General features: G+C 49.6%; 1 protein-coding gene across 7 annotated transcripts in view; it reads right to left on the bottom strand.

Moving 5' to 3' along the window:
• SFXN5 (sideroflexin 5) overlaps positions 1–21,004 on the bottom strand; it is a 105,799-nt gene that overhangs the window by 29,281 nt on the left and 55,514 nt on the right. For all 7 annotated transcript variants that reach the window (XM_037027239.2, XM_037027238.2, XM_037027235.2 and 4 more), the window contains one exon: positions 11,758–11,848. In XM_037027239.2, the coding sequence (XP_036883134.1) occupies positions 11,758–11,848 (91 nt within the window). The remainder of the gene's footprint in view (positions 1–11,757; positions 11,849–21,004) is intronic.

Genomic DNA, 21,004 nt, shown 5'->3' with positions numbered 1-21,004 from the left:
CCGTCAGAACACCCACAGTTCTTACTGCCTACTCAGATTGCAAGCCTTATAATCTCTTCCGTTGACTGTGTACACTGGTTGTTCATTTGCTGAGCACCTGCCATATGCACAGGTTACTAGCCATCTCTGCCTCTGAGCCATGAGAAGACCAACCTGTTTCCATGATTTCATTTCCATGATCTCATCCAGAACTTCTGTGGTATTCTTTTCAAACCCTCCCAGGTCCCTCCCATCCCACTCTTGGCAAGTCCAGCTCCCCAGGCATGGACACTGAGAAGCTAAGCAAATGAAAAAAGAGAGAGAGCACAAATGTGGGCCATGGGTCTCCTTTCTAGCACACCAGCAAGATCTATTATTGACAGTATCAGCAGGTTAATTAAGCAGTTTGTTAGTGGTAATGTTAAGAAAGCTGGCACATTTTCAGCTCAGATTGACACCATTCAAGACTCAGGCATAACTGATGTTGGAGCAGCTATGCTGGGAGATGTCACGGGATGAGAGAGAGAATGTAAGAGAGAGAGATTGCTTCACACGGATGGCAAGCTCAGTGTCAAGTCCTCAGAAAAATATGCTCTTGACTGCTACAGATGTTCTCACATCAGACCCATCGTGATGCAAAGTCATGCAGATTGTGAACAGCTAATGAAGCACCCTGTGTAAGAGGGACAGCGGTGGGGAGGAAGAAAGAGCAGTAGACGGAAAGACAAATGCGCAAAAAAGGTCTCCAAAGGAAGAGACAGGGGAGCTTGGACTAGCTCAGGAAAAGGCAAGAGGATCAAGGAGCTATTAGTCCAGAAACATACCCACTATAGGTGAAATGAGTTTGTGGTTAAGTAGTTGTATCAAAATGCAGGGAAAAAGATCATTCAAACATGGAAGGGTGGGGGAAAGAAATGAGGAATTCAGGTGGGGAAACAAAATACTGTAACTCCTTGGTTCTAAGATGCACTTTCTCATATTTTAATATTTTAGAAATTGTGATGTGTCATACAACAGATGTTGGGGGGGAGGAAACCTTGCCTTCTCCCCCCACCACAATGGCATGTGCATGTGAACTGAGCCATGCATAGCGGTTCACTCAAGTGTCACCAGCTACCCATGGCAATCCACACAGAATTTGAACTTAAACTTAGATTCCTAATTGTTGCCTAAAACATCTTTTTAGAACTTACGCTATAATGGAGTACGGACATGAAAAGTTATTGTACATGCAGAAGATCGTCTGCCAGATACCAGGCAATGCAATTAAAGGCAGCAGAAATTGCCAAACCATAGATAGCTACCCTAAAGAAATGCTTGCCCATATGCACAAAGAGACATTTACAAGGCTGTTAATTATAGCACTGTTTGTAAGAGCAAATAATTAGAAACAACCTAAATGTCCACCATTAGGGACTTACATGGGAAGATCTCCAAAACAAACTTGTATGAAAAAAGCTACTGAGTATGTACAGTATGTTTGCAAAACCCCATAATTGGTAGTCACACATCCGTGTGCCCATAAATGCACAGGTAATGTTCTGGAAGGTTCACACCTCACAGTGATCCTGTAGGAAGGGGACTAAATAGGAGAGTGAGGGGCTGTTGAAGGACTTCCACTTTTTTACCATAAATTTTTCTATGTTTAAATTTTTACAGTGAGAATATAACCATGCTTTACTTGTCTAGAAAGTGAAAAGAAATTACCAAACTCTTTAGATTAGATCAGAAAAAATTTAAAGTCAGTAGGAAATGGTGTAACCTCATCCTGGATCCTACACTTCGGCATCAATATGTCAGAAACTTCCTAAAGAAGCTGATTAACTAAAGGAATATTTCTTCCTCTGAGTGAAGGAAAAAAAAAATGAAGCCCTAAGTATAGCCAAACAGGAAATACAGACAAAAAATTCCCAATATCCTTTTACATGCTTTGAAATTATACTGTCAATTTTAAAGGGGCTAAAAGGTCAAGATTAGAAGCAGGGATGCCAAAAAGCAGTGGTGCCTGTGTGGCTGTGCCTAACGGCCAATGCCCAGAAGAGAAATGGAAATGTGAAGAAGGCTCAGACTCAGACTCTGGCATTAAAGAAAGTGACTTGAATTGAAGGTGTACTTCAGGCTTTTTTATTCCTTCAAATGAACATGAACTCTAGTCCTTTCCTCTTCTGAAAGGCTATTATATGAATGCCTCTTATACTGCGGCAATCTTAGAATTGAGAAATAATGGCATTTGATATCTATTTATGAACCATACAAGAAATAGCAAACTCATGAGCAACTTCTTCATGAACATATCTCCCTGGGCAAGGGAAACAAAAGCAAAAATAAACAAGTGAGACTATATCAAGCTGAAAAGCTTCTGTACTGCAAAGGACACCATCAATAGAACAAAAAAGGCATCCTACAATATGGGAGAATATATTCATAAACAACATATCTGATAAAGGGTTGACATCCAAAATATATAAAGAGTTCATGTACCTCAACAAACAAAAAGCAAATAATCCAATTAAAAAATGGGCAGAGGATCTGAACAGACACTTCTCCCAAGAAGAAATTCAGATGGCCAAAGGGGATATGAAAAGATGCTCCTCATCACTAATCATCAGAGAAATGCAAATTAAAACCACAATGAGATATCACCTCACACTAGTTAGGATGGCTACCATCTAAAAGACAAACAACAACAAATGTTGGAGAGGTTGTGGAGAAAGGGGACCTCTCCTACACTGCTGGTGGAAATGTAAATTAGTTCAACCATTGTGGAAAGCAGTATGGAGGTTCCTTAAAAAACTAAAAATAGAAATACCATTTGACCCAGGAATTCCACTCCTAGGAATTTACCCTAAGAATGCAGCAGCCCAGTTTGGAAAAGACATATGCACCCCTATGTTTATCACAGCACTATTTACAATAACCAAGAAATGGAAGCAACCTAAGTCCATTGGTAGATGAATGGATAAAGAAGATGTGGTACATATACACAATGGAATATTATTCAGCCATAAGAAGAAAACAAATCCTACCATTTGTAACATGGATGAGGCTAGAGGGTATTATGCTCAGTGAAAAAGCCAGGTGGAGAAAGACAAGTATCAGATGATTTCACTCATCTGTGGAATATACAAACAAAGAAAAAAAAAACTGAAGGAACAAAACAGCAGCAGATTCACAGAACCCAAGAATGGACTAACAGTTACCAAAGGGAAAGGGGCTGGGGAGGATGGGTGGGAAGGGAGGGATAAGGGGGAAAAAGGGGGCATTACTATTAGCAGACATAATGCAGGGGGGGCACGGGGAGGGCCATATAACACAGAGAAGATAAGTAGTGATTCTATAGCATCTTACTATGCTGATGGACAGTGACTGTAATGGGGTATGTGAGGGGGACTTGATGATGGGGGGAGTCTAGTAAACATAATGTTGCTCAAGTAATTGTAGATTAATGATACCAAAATAAAAAAGTAAAAAGAATAAAAGAAATAGCAAACTCAGAAAATATATTCATTATACAAGACAAAGGGTTACTAACATTAATCTATGGTGACTTGACTCTCAACAGCTATTTTATCCCCAAAAGATTAGTCTTAACTAATTGTACTAATCCCTCCATTGCCAGAGATTGATTTAAGAAGGGCATGTGACCAATCCTAGCCAATGAGTGATGCCTGTAAGGGACTTCTGGAAAGGCTCCCCCCTCATATAGGAAGAGGTGGCAAGTAGAGCCTCCTGTTTACATTTAGGTTTTTAATCTATCTGGAATTTATTTTTTTGTATGAAGTAGGAATCTCTTTTTCTCTTTCTTCCTCTCCTATTTGGAAACCCAAATGCCTAGTAAAGTTAAGAAAAGGTTCTCATATAAAGAATTGGAAAAATGAAATTAAAATGAGGAACAATTTCAGATGAACAAAAATTTTTAAGGTTGATAATACCAAATGTTGAAGAGGATGTAGAGAAATAAGTTCGAACCTTGCAAGAGGAGTAAAAGCCAGTATGCTTATCTGACAATATCTAGTAAAGCTAAATATGTGCATGTCCTCTGACATCGCCATTCCATTCCTAGGTACAGGCCCTAGACTGGTGATTGTCAACATTGGCTGCACAGTTGAAACATCATCTGAGGGGTCCAGTTCTCTGCATTTATTTTAAAGTTCCTGAGATGGTTGTTTGAAAACCTCTGCCCTGAAAAAGCTCCTACTCATGTACACATGGACACATGCATGAGGTTGTTCAGGGCAATACTATGTATAATAGGAAGAAACTAGAAACAACTGAAATGTCCCCAATGAATCAACTGTGGAGTAGACATGCAGTAGAATGCCTATAGCAGCTGAAATGAATGAATACATATGAACATGGGTAAATCTCCAAACTACAATGAAAAGCAAGTTTTAAGAGGATAAGTACAGTATGATACAGTTAATGTAAACTTAAAAAACACATAAAGAACACAATTTATAGTTAATGGTGTATACACACATGATATAATATAAAAATACAAATGGGGAGGATGTGAGTCAACAGCCTTTCCCTGGGAGAGGAGGAGACAAGAATCAAAAAAGATGGAAGCCACAGAAGGCTTTGGTTGAATCTAAAATTTTATTTATTTCCTATAATATTCCATGTGTTTGAAATAATATTTCATAATTTTTAAGAAACAGCCATGGAATGAATTATTGTGGCTGTCAAAAAGGATCAGTTGGAATTTTATGACTGCCATGGAAAGACATCCAAAATTTTTTGTGATGTTAAAAAGTAGTTTACAGAAGAGTATAGGCAGTATGATCTCATTCATATTAAATATATATTTGTATAGGCTTTTTTATATTATATATAGATACAATAAATAGGCAGAAATTCCTACACTTTTAGATGTTTACTTGAATTTGGAGGGATATGTACCCAACTTACTTCTGGAGAGAGAATTAAAATTGTTTATCTTTCTATAATAATCTAAAAAACCCTTTTTATTAAAACAAAACTAAAAAACACTCTAGTGGCAACCAAGAGACTTGAGCTCACATCCTGGCTCCAGATTGACATTGGACAAAGTTCTTCTGACTCTACTTTCTCTTTCTTTCTTCTATTTTGTAGGTAACATGTGCACATAATAAATAATTCAAATCATGTAAAAGGATAAATAAAAAGAACTAAGTCTCCTTACCACCCTTGACCCTTATCTTTACTCCCATCCCCAGAGATAACTACTGTAGCCAAGTTCTCATGTCTCATCCAGACATTCTCTAGATATTTATAAGTGGACATGTATGTGTATCACATCACCTCTTTAAACACACACTCACACATCCATGTATACTCACACCTGTGAATTGCACTAGAATATAGCCCCTCTGCCTTTAGAGAAATGATGGTTATGAAAAGAGGATGGACACCCTAATATTTGCTTCCCCATTATTCCACCTGAGAGGCAGTGCTATGTGGCACAGATTTTCTTTTAAATAACTTGAGAATTTTGGGAGGGTTTCACAACCTATTTTGAAGTGTCATAGACTCAGGACTGGGAATTTCTGGATTGAAAAATCAATCTGTAAATTTAGGTGTGGTCTGACTCTGAAATTCAGGATCTCTTCTTAATAAAAGATTCCTGCTAACACATTCAACTTCTAGAAAGCTCCCTTTAATCACAGCTTCTCCCTTGACGCTTGGAATCCTTCAGTGGTTCCATAAGCCATAAGATAAAGTGCAGCCTCTAAGCCAATACCTGAGACCCCAGCGTGCGCTCTCCCCTTCCTGTGCCCCTCTTCTCCCCCAACGGGCCCTGCCGTCCAGGATTCGGATCCCCCCCACAACCCCTTGTGCTTCCCCACCTTCTCTACCTCTGGATTTCTCTGCCTTCTGGATTTCAGGAATTATAAAATCTCTGAATTGAAAGGCCACTCATTCAGTCAGTATTCACTGAGTGCTTACTGTATGCCAGGTCCTGTGCAAGTCGGCCAGCAACAGGTGGCTCGGTCACACACAAGTGCCCCTCACAACTTTTGAGCCAGGCTGTTTTTGGAAGTGTTCCTTGGACACTTTCCTAACTGAGGGGTCAAGCAGCTCATTCCAGTAACAGACTGTCAGTTTTTCAGAAGATCCTTCTACTCTGATGGGGCCTCCATTTAGCAGGGCTATTCTTAACGTGTGGAATCCGGTACTAACACTCCATTGGTCTGGTCACTGTCTCTAGTAATGTATATGAGGTGTGAGTGAGCCTCATCAGAGCCACACACCACACTATGCACCGCTCTGAGCATACAGCCTCCGACACCCCTGGGTCTTTATCCTAAGGGCTCTGGCCAAGTCAGGTCTGGGGCACCCCTATACCTGGGCAGCTGCAAGCCTTATACCAAACCTTGTGGGATCTGGGATCCTGGGACTCTTGCCTGTGAATTCACAAACTCTGTGATGTTGCTGTGCCTGTTCCTTGAATATGACCAGCAGTTACATGTGGCCAAGGCAGTAATAAAATAACTGACTGGGATGAGACCGAAGGCAGAGCCCAGGACACAACCCGCAGACTGGCCCCACTGCTCAGGTCCTCTCGGGGCCTGACACACACCAGGGCCCATAGGAGCTCCAAAGCTGCCCCAAGTTCTGCCCACCAGCCCAGCCACCCCAACTTCCAGACCCATATGAGAAAGGCTGGAGCATGCACCCAGGATGACCTGTCAAGGCGGCCCATTGGTTATCCAGCCCAGGCCTACCAACTCAAAGAGTAGCTGACAGTGCTAGCGAAAACATGTAAGAAAACAGAATGTTCATAAAACAATTTTTAAATGAAAAAAAAAACCCACAAAAAACAGAATAAATGTCCAAGCAGCCACAGAATATGGTCACCAATATCACCAGGGTGAGGCTCCACTGCAGGTACCCAATTTCAAAACTTTTCTGTCAAAACACTCATCTGATCACTTAACAAACCCACACTGAACACCTGACTGTGTGCTAGGCACAGGGGGAGGCTCTGGGGGCTGGTGATGAAGGAGATCCACTCTCTATCTTGGGGAGCACAGTCTGATGAGGGAGGCAGACTTGGAACTGGCACAAGGCAGTTCTGGGATAGACAGAGGCACACCCACAGGTGCTGTAGTCTAACCCTGCCTGGGGCTACCAGGGAGAGCTTCCTGCAGGAGGTGGTGTCTGAGCCAAGAAACAAAGGCCTCACAGCTAAGGGAAGGCAGGCAGTGGGGCTGAGGTATCACAGAAGAGTGGGGACTCCAGGCAAGCGGGGCCATGTGTGAAGGCCCAGTGAGAGAGATAGGAGGCAGGTCACAAGATTCACAACAGCTGCAGTGGGGTGTGAGCAGGGGCCAGGTCAAGGAAAGGACTCGTGGGCCATCAGAGGAGACACATTACCATAGACCTGGTTGGAGGGAGTGTAAGTCATGAGGCCCAGGACACAGGTGACAGTGGTGCACCCCTCTGTCTCCTAATCACAGGGGCCAAAGGATGGCAGAGGAGCAGGCCTGGGGACAGGCCTCTGGGACCTGGGCACGCCGCTGGAGCCACCTCCCAGATCAGGCAAGCAATGTGGGTTGTGCACCAGGGGAGGAGCAGTGAAACAAAAGGGAAATCAATGGCACCAGGATCCTGGGGGTGAAGGGGAATGTGGTGTGGCACAGACATGGGGCACATCGGTGTGAATGAATAGCAGACCGCCTCCCAAATTCACGGACTTGCTGGTGAATGCAGATGATGTTTTTTCAAGGCGATGAAATCACCTGTGACATTTAATGTAAGGGACTGCTGTGGATAGTGCAGGAAGAAGTCATTTCCCTGCAAAGGGCTGATGAGGCTGGCATTTTGGCCCATGCAGGCAGCCCATACCCTGAGCAAGGAGTTGGCTGGCTGGTTCTGAGGCTCCGGCCTCTCCCACCAGAAGCTCAAAGCCCAGATGGCGGTCTTTATGAACACATGACAGTGTTTGTCCCCTGCTCTGTGTGGATTCAGCCAGGCATCCTGGGGTACCCTTCAGGCCTCCTTCCCTACGCACACACCCTACACATACACACACAGAGCCACAGCTGTGCTGGCCAGGTGACACCTAGGCTCTCTACCTCTCAGCTCCCTGCTGAAGCCCCTATCCCACTCATTCCTGACAAGGTGTGTCTATTCATCTCTCCAGTACCCGTTGGGGCACCTGGGACCTGCCACTCCCTCCTGCTGGTCACTCCCCAGACCCAGCCCAGGGGCTTGCAGGAAGGCTGTTTATGGGCCTGCCTCCCATGGAATGGACTCTGCTCGTGGAGACTGGTGGTTGGACCTGGGGTGTGTGTATTTTTCCAATGCCTCCTCGATTGACCTTTAATTACACTGTTTGCCCAGCTCCCCAAACCATTAACTTCCACCTCACAGCAACTGCACGTCAATTAATGGAGGGCCTGCTCCAAGCTTGAGCTCCTGAACACAATTAAGCGTGACAATCCACAAATAAGAAAGAACTGGAAAATTAATTAAGGTCTAAACAAATTAATTACCAGTCCCCAATCGATTCTGATGCCAGCACACATGCTCCTGGGCTCACCGTCTTCCTTAACATCTCCACGTATAAATAGAAACTGAGATTTCCCACATGATTGCGGTTTTAGACCAGGCCACAGCCAGGCTCTGAAACTGCCTCGAGGGAGAGAAGTGGCTGCAGTGAGCGTCCTCGGGGCTTCCCACGCACTGAGTGCCCACACGTGCATACAGATTGGCTGGCAAGCCAGGGTGAGCCTGGAGGCGGAGTGCTCCCAGGGGGCTGCCGAGTGGCTCTGGGACCTCCAGACCACATCCCTCAGCTTCTCGGCTGCAGGGCTGAGGGATGTCCCGGGTGGTCTTGGAATGGCCTTGGGCTGGGCCTCTGAGGCCTGGGCGCTGGCCAGCTCAGGATAACTTTCAGTGAGTCTGAATTTGTTTACTTGTCTGTAAAATGGGGATGACGCACTCTGCCTTAGAGTCCTCACAGAGAGAATTCAGAGAATTGAGGGGACAGAGGCCTGTAGGGAGAGATGTGGAAAGCAGAGGAGCCTCAGGCAGTACTGGGCCCTACAAACCCAGGGGTCCCTCCATGGCTGCTCGGAGGTCCTAGTGGGAAAGGGCTGCAGCAGAGTCAGGTCTGACGCCAGGGGTCGGGGCAGTGGGGTTGGGAAGGGGAGCCTGGCTCCTGCTCCCAGAGCCTCAGGCCTCGCTTTTGGACAGCAGAAGGGGCCGACCTCCCAGACTTCAGCCTGGGGCAGGGCAGGAGGAGGTGGGAGGTGGGCAGAGCTGCGGGGAGAAGTGGCTGACTTCCGGGAGCCTCCTTGTTCCCTGGCATCTGGGCTCCCAGTCTGTCTAGGATGGAGAGTGGGGATAGGGCCTCTCAGCACGGGGCACACAGGCCCCTTCAGGACCCTCCCTCACCCTGAAGACCCCTTTCTGCTTCCCCCACAACACACACACACACATACATACATCCCAGCAACCAACGCTTAATCTGATCACGTCCACTTGCCTCAACCTACTTCCCATGTACACTCATGGCTCCATAAGTCCTATCTCCACATCAGGCCAGGGGTCCGAAGGGGTGAGGGAAGCAAGTCCTGAGCAAGTTTCCTGGTCCCCTCATGGTGGCTCGGCCCGGTCTGGCCTAGCCTGCAGTGGAAAGCAGCGGTGAATGCCCGGTGTGACCCAGGCCATGCCAGCATGCAGTGCGGCCTGTAGGTGCTGTAAGCCTGGGGCTAAGGTGGAGGGAGGCAAACAGCGGGGTCTACACGATGGCCTGAGAGGCTTTTTTAGCCCCTGCAATATGAGGGGCATGCCTGTTTATCTTGACCACCGGGTCAGCATCGACCAGGGGCATTAGTAAGTGCCCGTTCATGGACGGGCCTGGATGGACACTGTAGGTGAGAGAGACGGAAACCTGCAAGTAGAGGAGGACAGACTGGGGCTGGGTGTCACAGGCAGCCACACAGCCAGGACGCAGGCAGGGGGCCTGAGGAAGCAGCCAGAAAGGGTCTGCTCCTCTCAGGATGCTGGTGAGCTAAACCACCAGGGCTGTGAACCATGCTGTGTTCAACGTGTACAACTGGCTATGGGTACACAGGATCTCAAGACACAACAGTGGCTGGACCAGTACAAGGTGGCTTCAGGTTCCTCCCCTACAAGAGCACAGGAGGGGACTCAGGTTGGAGCCCAAAGACGGACAGATCAGAAAGTCTCAGGTGGGGTTGGAAGAAAGGGTCAAACCTAAAAGCAGGGAGTCTCCTCCTGAAGGAGGCCTGGAGAGGTTAAGACCACCCCCAAGGTCACACAGCCAGATGGTCACAGAGCAGGACTGGAATGGGCCCCTGGCAAGGTCCTTGTCTGAAGCTTGGCTCAAGGACAGATTACAGCTCGGCCAAGTCCCAGATCCAGTCCAATGCAGCTGGGAGCTGTCCTCTTCTCAGGCTGCACCTAACTCTCTAGCCCCGGATGGTGAGGAACTCGGTACCGGCAGCCGTGTTCACTCAATTAGGCCCCTTAACAAAGTCAGATCTAAAGAATTATTCCATTAGTGGCCCATGCCAGAAATAGCTGAGAGTTCATTAAAAGTGTGGAGTTGCTATAGCAATTATCTGGATTGGCTGAGGCTCAGCTGGGTGGTTGGTCCTGGGAGTTCATTAGCCTCTGGGCCACAGAGGAGGTGGGGCTGCCTGGTAATGGTCTCCCACTGTCTCACGGGGACTTCAAAAAGCCCTTTCCTAGGAATGGAAGCTTGTCTGTGGTCTCACTTGATCTTCCACAGCTCTGGGTTGTAGAAAAGTAGGTATTGTGTCCCCATTTTACAGATAAGGAAGCTGAGACTGGGAGTGAAGAATGGGGACCATGAGCCTGGGTGTGCCTCCTGGCTCTTTAGATTGAGCCCTGGCAGCAGGGTGGTCACAGAACCTCATGACCCTCCTGGGATGGCATTGGATGGGGAGCTCAGGGAATGGTTCAAGCCCTGGCTTATCCTTCTCTGACACCTAATCACACACTGCCTCATGCTTCTTTCAAAGGTATTGCTTTTACAAAACTTCCCACTGGGGCACCCTCTCCTCCAACAAGGTGTGGGCTTGGGAGCTTGACCAAGAAGGAGCTTTGGACCTCCTTTTGTGCTGGGAACCCCTGTGACAGTCTGGTGAGGTCTACGTACCCCTTTCCAACTAAATGCATAAAACAAAATACACAGGATGACAAAGGGATTATACTGAAATAATTTATCAAAATAGTTTTTCCATGGTGATAAAGTAAGAAATAGATGTGCTTTTTAACTAGTGGATTAAGAACAAAGTCCTACCAGTGGATTCAATGAATATCATAATTCTGAATTAGTGTTGGGCATTAAACGATATTTTAAGTTCTCTGTAACAACGGTAATGGGACATGAAAATAACTGTGATTTCTTTTGGGGACAAAGTCACGGGTCCTCCTTATTACTCTGGTTTCCTATCTACATTCATAATGGGAGGAAGGGCTACATTTTAGATAGAGATCAGCATAAATATTTTCCCCAGCCACGTTCACAGGATTCACTGCACTCTATCTACTGACCCTTGGGTTCTGGGGGCTCCAGGTGAAGAATTCCATTGCTAAACAAGAATCTCGGGCACAGAGCTGGTCAGTGGGGCCCCAGTCCTCCTTTCTTCTTTTCTATCTACACACGTTTCATTCCAGTTGCCCCAGCCAGAAGCCCCTCCAGCTCAGCAGGTGTGGAGGGGCAGTCGAGTTTCCCAGGAGCCCCACAGCCCCACACACCTGGGTGGGCCACATGCATCCCTGTGCCCCATGTCTTACCTACGGCGGGGAATGGCACGAATCTCTGGACAAGAAGGCGGGTGGCTGGAGTGAACTTGTTGGCTTTCTGAACCAGGACGTTAAGGCCCACCTTCGAAAGAGAAAACAGAGCACATGGTGGTGCTGTGGCCGCCTGAGGGAGGAAGGGGCAGGCCAGAGCCGGAGCAGAGAGAACCAGCGCCGTCTTCTCCCACAACTGCACCCCAGGCCCAAATCCTCAGCATCATCCTTGCCTGATGCTTCGGAGCTCCAGTGTGGCTATTCAAAGCCCCATGCCCAGCCAGCCCCGTTAGTAAGGGACAGGGAGAGGGGAAAGCATCAGCTACACACACACACACCCTCTGGGGAGGGGAAAAGGAATGGTGGGTGGTTGCTGTTAGAATACATAATCTGCAAATAAGTGATGTGTAAGAACCCCTCATTCCCACTCCAGCCTTTCTGAGGCCCCTCTGTAGGCCTGGGGACGAGCCTGGCCAGGCCATAATGGCTCAGGAGAGCAAGCTGCACATGCCTGCCCACAGGTGACCATGGGGTTCAGCAGGGCAGCCCAGAGCAGGACAGGGATGCAGTGTACATCCTGGGCCCACCTCCCACCTTCACTCAGACCACGCTCCCCTCACCAGGCCCCAGACACCGGCCCATGCCCCATGTTGTCCTGGTCTTTCTAGAATACGTCCAGTCCTGTCCGCCACCACCAGTTCCTCCAACACAGGTGTGAGAAGGTGAAGTTCCCTTCATGTAGTAGTCCTGGCCTCTGTTACCTCACTTCCCTGCTCCCCTGACACCCCATGTTCTCCTTCCATGAGTCCAGTTTGCAGCTCTTCAGATGATACATGAGCTCCTGGCCTCAGGGCCTTTGCCCATGCTGTTCCCTATGCTAGGAATGCCTTCCTTTCTCTACTCAGTCCACACCTGTTCTTTAAGGCCCACCTCTGAGCTCCACCTCCAGGATCACTTACAAACAGTGGGAGTCATTTAACCTTTCTTTGCCTCAGTTTCCTTGCCTGTAAAAGGGATAGTGATGTCTACAGCATCTCAGGGCTCTGTTAATAGAAGGTATGTGAAGTGTTTAGCATGAGGTTGGCACATGTGAGGCCTCAATAAATGAAGCTATATGAGACTGATGCCCCCTCTCTCAGGCAGAAAGTCATCCCCTCACACATGGCCAGTCCCTCCTTCCCAGCACTCAGTACACCATCCATGGGTCTGGTGGCCCTGCTGGACTGGGAGGGGGGGACCATACCTGTTTCATCTTTGTGTGCCCAGCACTCAGGGCATGGAGGCACATGGCACATGCTCAGTAACCTCATGACAGGAATAAATACAGGAACCAATAAATGAATGGACGGAGACCAGCAAAGGCTGGAAAGGGGCTTCTTGGAGGAGGGGATGGAAGGATTAGGCTACACAGAGGAAATGGGATTTTGTGGGGAAAGCAGCATGAGCACAGGCATGGAAAGAGAAAAGAGAAGATGCATGTGGTCAGACCAGAAGACGGGAGGACAGAGCCAGCCTCTGCCCTGTAGACCTCTCCTGGGAAGAGGGGCACAGGGGCTGCCACAGGACTCCTGGCCTAAGGGAGCCTGGGCAGCCTGCCCTCATCTCCGGTATACCTGGTGGAGGGCAGGCCACCCTGCACCTGCAGCCCTGGCTCTTCTGGGTTGTGGGGAAGGTGCAGAGCTGGGAAGGCCTCTAATGGCACTTAGAAAGAGGGCACAGGGTGGCAGCAATGGTCCAGTGACTGGGAAGACAGGAAGCGCCTGCCCATCAATCCCTGGGCAGCCCCAGACCCCACAGAGCCAGAGTGCTGCCAGGCAAATCCAGCTGGACTCTTGGGCTTCTGGTCTGTATTTGAGGCCACAAGCTGATGCTCAGAATCCAATCTTTGACCTTTCTGCTTGTTCAGGGGAAGACTAGGAGGCAGGGAGACGCATGGCCACTTGGACACACTTCGTGGTATGACAGGGCAGGCTGGGGAGCTGCCAGCCTACACAGCACCCTGCTGCCAGGCTGCCCCTGCCACGCAGATGGAGCTCATCAAGACCAGGTCTCTCCACCTCTCAGCAGTGAGTGACTGTTTCTGTGACTCAGAAATTTTGTCCCTACCTGCCCCCAAAATACCAGTGAATGTGTTCCTACAGAGTGCAGAGAGGGCAAGTATGGAGGGAGGCCAGAGGACCTGCAGGAGGGCTTTAGTCATGGAGGAGGAGGAGAGGGAAGGGGGAGCCGCAAAGCCATGTGCTGAGCACATCACATGAAATGTCTTAATTAAATCCCCACTACAAGGCTTTTAGATAGTGCATGTTGCCCCTTTTTACAGATTCGGAGAAGGTCAGACAGGTTCAGAGAAGTCAGCCAACTTTGCCCAACGACACACAGCTATTACGAAGTGGGAATAGCTAGGTTTTAAACCCAGGAGTCTGCTAATTCCAAAGCCTTGTTCTTAGCTGTTGAGCTGTTTATTTTCCAATTCAAGCTTCAGCTTAGTGAGGGGTGCTTTAATATCTAATGTGCTATTTAAAACTGGCGGTCTACATAGTAAAAGCCTCCCTTAAAAGACCAGTGAGGGGCTGGGGCCCAGATCAGTGGAAGGCAACTCTTGTCAGGGAAGATAGGGTCCTTGAACTGACCTTAACTGATGCTCCCCAGCCCCGGCACTAGAAAGTCTGGGTTCAAAACCCCTCACATTTGGAAAGATGCAGGAAGTGCTGGAGGAGGTGGGGAGTGGGAGCCTTACAGAAGCAGAGGGCAGCTGGGCCCCTTCCCCTGGCAGCATCCTGGGGTGGGCAGGGCTACACTGGGGTAGGAAGCCAGGAGGAATTGTAGCCACAGCTTGGCTTGTGGGGAACACTCAGACTAGCACAGCCCCGAGTGAGTGTCCCAGCCTGTCTGACCCACTCCAGGCGGGAGCCCAGGGCAGGGAGGAGGAAAGAGGAGAGAAAATGTGAAGGTCCCTGGTCTCTTCTGGTCTTCCCTTTCCCAAAGCACACCAGGTCTCCCCAGCCTGGACGGGGTGAGATTTAGTGAGGTACATTCACATTTCTGAGAGCAAGGCCACCCCAGCCTGGACGGGGTGAGATTTAGTGAGGTACACTTACATTTCTGAGAGCAAGGCCAAAATGCACAAGCCCAGAAAGGGGCTGGGGACCAGCAGAGCAGGTAGAAGGCTAGGAGCCAGTGAGGTTACCCCCTCACCCACTGATGAGATGCCTGGTAGCAGGAAGGTGCCCGTACAGGAGAGGCAACTGGCCACTGACCCCAGCTCCTCCCTCAGCCCCCAGCCCAGGCCTTACTGTCCCAGGAGCAAGGATGGCCGCAGCCCGTGAGGAGCCAGGGTGGGCTGCAGAGCAGGGTTGGGAGGCTGTCTGTTCGATTCCTCAGGGGCCCTTTGGCCTGGAACATTTGGTGAAACCCATTACAATTAAAAAGCCAAGTGGCTGGTGGCTCTGAATGCCAGCTCGTTTTCCCTGGCATGGTGGGTCCTATTTAAGGGAACCAGCTGGCATTAATGGCACACAACTCATCATGAACAGCAGCTAGCAATCAGAAAAATCTGAGCTAATAATCAGGTTCGGGAAAGATAATGAGATATGGAACAATTACTGCTGAGGGTCCCCCAGGGTCTGTCTTAACAGCTTCCAAATAAGCCACAAAATAGAAATTAACCAAACAGGGGCTCCATTTTGACGGAGGGGAAAACAAACAGGGTGTGGGTTTTGCACAAGAATTCCCCATGTGGCCTGCAGGTGGGGGTCCTGGGAGAAGCAAGAGCCCAGGACGTGTGGGGCACCAGTACTGGTCTAAGAAAGCAGTGGCCCTTTTCTGGCCACTTCTCACCAAGCTCCAGCCCCCAGGCCTGTGAATTTGCCAAGAGGAGGGAAGACTAGCTTCCTGAGAACTGTCCGTAGTGCGGATAACATGTTGACCAGCACCAAGGACTGGGTTGGGCGGGGAGATCCCTGAAGTTCAGCATCATGAGTATGCGGCTGGTAGTTGTCCCATTAAGCATTGAAGTCCTTCCCAGGCCAACAGCAACCCAATTTCTGCCAAGCCAGCAAGGAGACCTTGGATGGAGCTTGAGCAGTCCCTGCAGCCCTCTCTCACCCAGGCTGTGTCCTCAACTCTAGACCATATCTTGCATCAAGTCCCCTGCATGGCCTTCTCTTTCGAGTGGCTTCAGGCACTCTACCTGGCATGTACTGCAAAGGCAGACCTTTGTTCTTTCTCACCCATGCCCTGTGCTCTCCCTTCCCCAGCTCAGCTCCTCATGCTACAAACCTGAGTCTACCTGGACAGGAGCCTCCCCACCCCATATACTGCCCACTGTGCAGAGCCACCTGTTCTAGCTCCTGGGTATCTTGAATGCAGCCACTTCTCTCTTTGCTCCTACCTCTTGCCTTAAGCCCCCACCTCTCCTCTCTGGACAGCTGCCTACCTCCTAACTCTGACCCCCTCCAATCCACTCTACACAGCAGACAGAATGATCTTCTAAAAATGGGTATAACTGACTTTTGCTTTTCAATGGCTTCTCACTGCACTTAAAGACCCACATACCCCATGTGACTCCGGGCCTCGCTCCTCCTGTGAGCAAATTCTCTCTTTCCCTCCCTCCCTCCATTTCTCTCATCTCCCTCAAGCTAGGTCCCTTGGCTTCCTCACTTTTCAGCTTAAACGTCAGGCCCTCAGAGTCACCTCCTCTCAACCTAGGGCTCCCTTTTACAGTCTCTCAGATAGCCTGGAATTCTTCCTTCTGTGGACCTATCACAGTCTCTAAGTATATATTTACTTACCCTCTTAAATGTTAGGAATTTAAGTAATACGTGTATATAATTTAAAAATTGAGTTGCACAGAACTATTTTTACTTTACTAAGTATCTCTCTCTCCTGTAGGCCCTAAGTGCTGGGTGCAGGTCCCGTGTCTCTCTTATTCCTCACTGAATTGCTGGTGCCTGGTGAAATGAGTTGATGCTTAATCAGTGTCTCTAGACTAAACCAAGTGAATGATTTCTGAGGCAGGAGGAGAAGAGCTGCAGAGGAGACCTGTCTTGTGCAGTCACTCCTGTCCATCTTGGCAAGCACAGCCCTATGGTGCTTGATGCTGTCCACCTGAGAGATGGCTCACCCCCCTGCCAGGATGAGGGGCCTTGAGGGAGTGGCTACCGGGGCATGAAGACTTCTGAGAAAGGGGATGCCTGACTGAGCCCTGAAGGCTGAGTAGGAGACAGCCAGGTGAGAAGGAAAGAGGGCTCAGCAGAGCTTAGGAAGCAGCTTGTGGGTTCTATTTGCACTTGCCATACGGGGGCCGAGGCACCCTGGAGGACAATGGAGGGAACATGCCTGGAAGGAGAGCTGGCATGAGGTCAGAACTCAGATCTGCTCTTGGGTGGTGGATAATGATGCAACCAAATGGTCAGGGGTTTGTTTGTGGAGTCCCTGGAGGGCTAAGGGCAGGGGCAAGTAAAGGTATCTCTGATGTACCAAAATTGCCCACCAGAGGGCGACCATTGTATCATAAATTCTTAACGAAGGGGACCCATGACCCTCTGTGGAGGTCAATTGTCCTGCAACCCCAGCCAGCCTGTTGCTTGGCAACAGGCTCAGGAGCAAAGGGTGGTTGGAACAGAGCCATACATAAGCTAAAACACCGGTCAGCTCCAGCTGTGGCTGCATGGCTTGTTTGCTAGCCACAGTGACCAACCCTGACCTCTGAACTATGCCCCCCAGAGGCCTGCTGGAAAACCAATTGTATCAGAGTCTTTCCATGTTAGAGGAGTCAACTTGTCCTCCCCAGAGCAGATGCAGAGCTGACATTCATGCTGGACTCACCACTGCCAACATCACCACCTGCAGCCTTCTGAAAAACTTCCGATTCTGCCACAGTGTCCACGCAGTGGGTTCCTCAACCCCGAGGGCACTCATAGTGAAGGCAGTGAGACAACAGTCTGGTTTGGGGTTTCAGGCTGTTGGCCTCCTACCTCCATGAGGCCCAGAGAAGAACAGCAGGGACTGAGCTGCAACCTGGATCACAGAGCCTGCCAGATGTGTTCTTACATGAGGTGAGGCACACTCTGGACCAGGGACAAATATATGCTGCTAACTTGACTCTGACCAGAAAGCTCAGGCCCAAGAACCAAGCATGAAGGTAGACGAAGGGTCCAACCCCTTTATACCTAAAGAGCTTCTCAGACTTTCTTCCAGTCCCCACTGTTCTTGAGGAACCTGGGGAGGGGCTTGTCTACCATGGTAACAGTTCCTCCAGCCTGGAAGTCAAGAACACTGGCTCTTCCTGCCTCCTCTGTCACAGCGGGAGCAGGAAGGCTAAGCAGTGCTTGCGTTAGCAGAATAGGGTGTGATTCAGCCCGGTCTTGAATCCCAGCTCTGCCACTGGCTGTACCAGCATGCCTCAATTTCCTCTTCTGTAAATGGAGGTGAGCACCTGAACGGTACCTGGCACATGGTAGGCACTCTGTAAGTGTTAGCCATTATGATTACTGTGGTTATTTGCCACTCTTACTGACATGGGCACATGGAGCTTCCAGTATGCAACTGGGAGGTGTTGGGGTTCTGCCCAGGGATCCCCTGGGATAACTCCTTGCACTCCAGTGTCTAGTAAAAGTTAACATTAACTATATCCTATATAGAAAGGCCCCCCCGCCCCTCAACCACTCCCAGGGCCTAGAACTTTTGGGAATGGAGGTCATCATTGCCCCAAGAGGGGAAGACTAAGCTAAAGCCTGGCTACAGGTGAGGCGTGTGAGGCCAAGGCATGAGGCGGCTTTCATACCCGGCCCCACTCACCAGCCCCTGACCAGCCATGCAGGACTTCAGCCCTGAGCCTTCCTCTCCAGTTCCAGGCCTGCTCCCATGCAGGCCCTGTGTCCCAGAGGGCAGTCCATCTGCCAGGCCTGCCAAGCCCCACGAACTCTCCTCCAGCCCCCTCTACCTGCACACCCAGGTCCCTGAGCCCAGGCAGGGTTCCTGACACAGCCCCCGACTCCTGAGCAGGCACCCATAGTGCTTCTCCACTGGCCCTGCTCCTCCCCTGCATTATCACCACCTCATCTCCATCACTCCTTCCATGGCAGGCACACTCATGTTCCGATAGCTTCTGGAATCTGTCATGCTCTCCTTCTCCTGTGTGCCTCTGCATGCTGTGCTTCTGTCTGGAACAGCCAACCCTGCCTTCAGCTCTTTTGGTCTGTCCTGTAGGAGTCAGCCCTCTGTGAGTTAGGGACCCCTCTACTGGCTCCCACCACACCCAAGGGTCACCTTATCATAATTCTGGTTATGCCACAGAACATCCTGAGCTTCCCCTTTCAGCATCTGGGAGGACACACCAACCTGTGCCACCCCAGCGCCTGCAAAGTGCCAGGTATGCACATACCCCTGCAGGGAGTGAATGGGTCAGCCCACCAGTGCCTGGCAGGAGCTGACCCCAAGAGTACACATCACCACCTCCCAGACTAAGACGCAGTGAGGACTGACAGGGGCTTCCTTTGTTAAAAGACAGCAAACTGTTAGATTTCAAAAATAACTAAAGACAAAATTTCTTTTTTATTCTCAAGTGAGAAGCCAGACATTGCCAAATCTATTTAGAGGGTTCACCAAAAGACTGCTCACCCCACACTGATGGTCCTGGAACCAGCATGAGACTGTTTCAGGGGCCATGCAAACTAGGGATCCCTGATTCTAGGGGTTGCTGGCCAAGGTCAGAGCTCTGGCTCTTCTGAGGGAAGGGAGAAGTCCGGAGAGGAGGCTGGGCTCCCAGGGCCCGGCCTCTACCCCAGCTCATCCTCAGTCCCTGGGATCTGCCCTTGGCCTGTCAGCCCCCACCCCACCGCCTGCTTGTAGGGACTCGTTTTAATTAATGCCAGAGCCGGGCCAACCACTGGGGCCAGGACACTTGTTCACAGGTCATCTCCTCCTAACAGGCTCTCCCTGGGAGGGGATTTGTCACTAATTGAAGCAGAGATCAGTTAATGAGGCCTCAGGGCCTGGGGTTTCAGAGAACAAGGGAAAGGGAAATAAAATAAAGCCCCTTTCTATGGAGGTTTTGTGATTTATACACACAAAAGAAAAGCAAGAAAGCTGCAGATTTTCCAAGTCAGAAGCTCCTCTCCATCTGCCGGAGTTAGACCCTCACTGTGTGAAGATGTCAGGCAGAGGGATGCCGCCGCCACCACTGAGACTCATGGATGGGAGTGAGAGGGGCCTCCAGAGGCCAGCAATCAATCAGCAACCTAATTAACAAGTATTTATGGAGCAGTGCTCCTCGCCCCCTTCTGTGGGGGAGATGACATGGGGCCTGTCGCTGGTTAACTTGTACTCCAGTGAACAATGACAGGACAGAACACGGCATATCTGAGTGAGTGCATGGGAAGGACAGAGGTGTCTAGTATGGGCAGCATGGTCAGGGGAAAGCCTTTTCCAGGGCTCTGCAGCTAAGCAAGAGGAGGAAGGTAGATGTCCCCAGCACAGGCACACCTGGGGGCCACGACAGGCCAGCATGAGGCCCCCAGTCCCGGCAGGTAAGACCCTGGCTCTGAGAGCCCTGGAGGACCCCAGGTCCCCAGTAACCAAGGCTTGGGCATCAGAACCCCCCACCCCACAATCCAAGCTAGCCTGGTCCTAGGAAGCAATTGGGATGGAATGACTGGGGGCCCCTAGGTGGGACACTGCAGACCAGGGACACAGAGCCCAGAGCCCTGGGAAGAAGCCGTGTTCCCATTCCCGGAGCCCAAGGCCTGCAGAAGGTGGCCTTCCCTTGAAGACAATGATCCCTTTCCAGTCAGGGCCACTCACTATGTCCCTCAGTGTGGATCCTCCTCCCAGGTATTCTCTGGTTCACCCTTAAATCACAAAGAAGGAAAATGGAATTTTCAAGCTGCCAAACTAGGCAGAGCCATTGGCTCCTCTTGTCATAAGGTGTGAGGACGAGGTGACAGAGTCTTCTCCTGTCTCTCACAAGAACCCCTGACCTTGGCCAGCAACCCCCCAGAATCAGGGATTCCAATCAGTGTGATCCCAAATGCAATCTCATGCTGGGTTGCAGACCACCAGGATGGGGTTAACAATCTCTTGGCCAGCCATCTAAATAGATTAAGCAATGTCTGATTTCTTGCTTGGAGTAAGACAAGGATTCAAGGAAAGAGAGCAATCTTGGGCATGCAGTGGGGACCCCAGTCTCCAAACAGCTCTTTGGAGATGACCCAGGCTGCATGGGAACAGAGTACATGAGGTCATCTCA

This window comes from Manis javanica, chromosome 1 (assembly GCF_040802235.1).
Source record: "Manis javanica isolate MJ-LG chromosome 1, MJ_LKY, whole genome shotgun sequence".
Classification (NCBI taxonomy): domain Eukaryota; kingdom Metazoa; phylum Chordata; class Mammalia; order Pholidota; family Manidae; genus Manis; species Manis javanica.
This window is presented reverse-complemented; position numbering and strand designations above follow the sequence as displayed.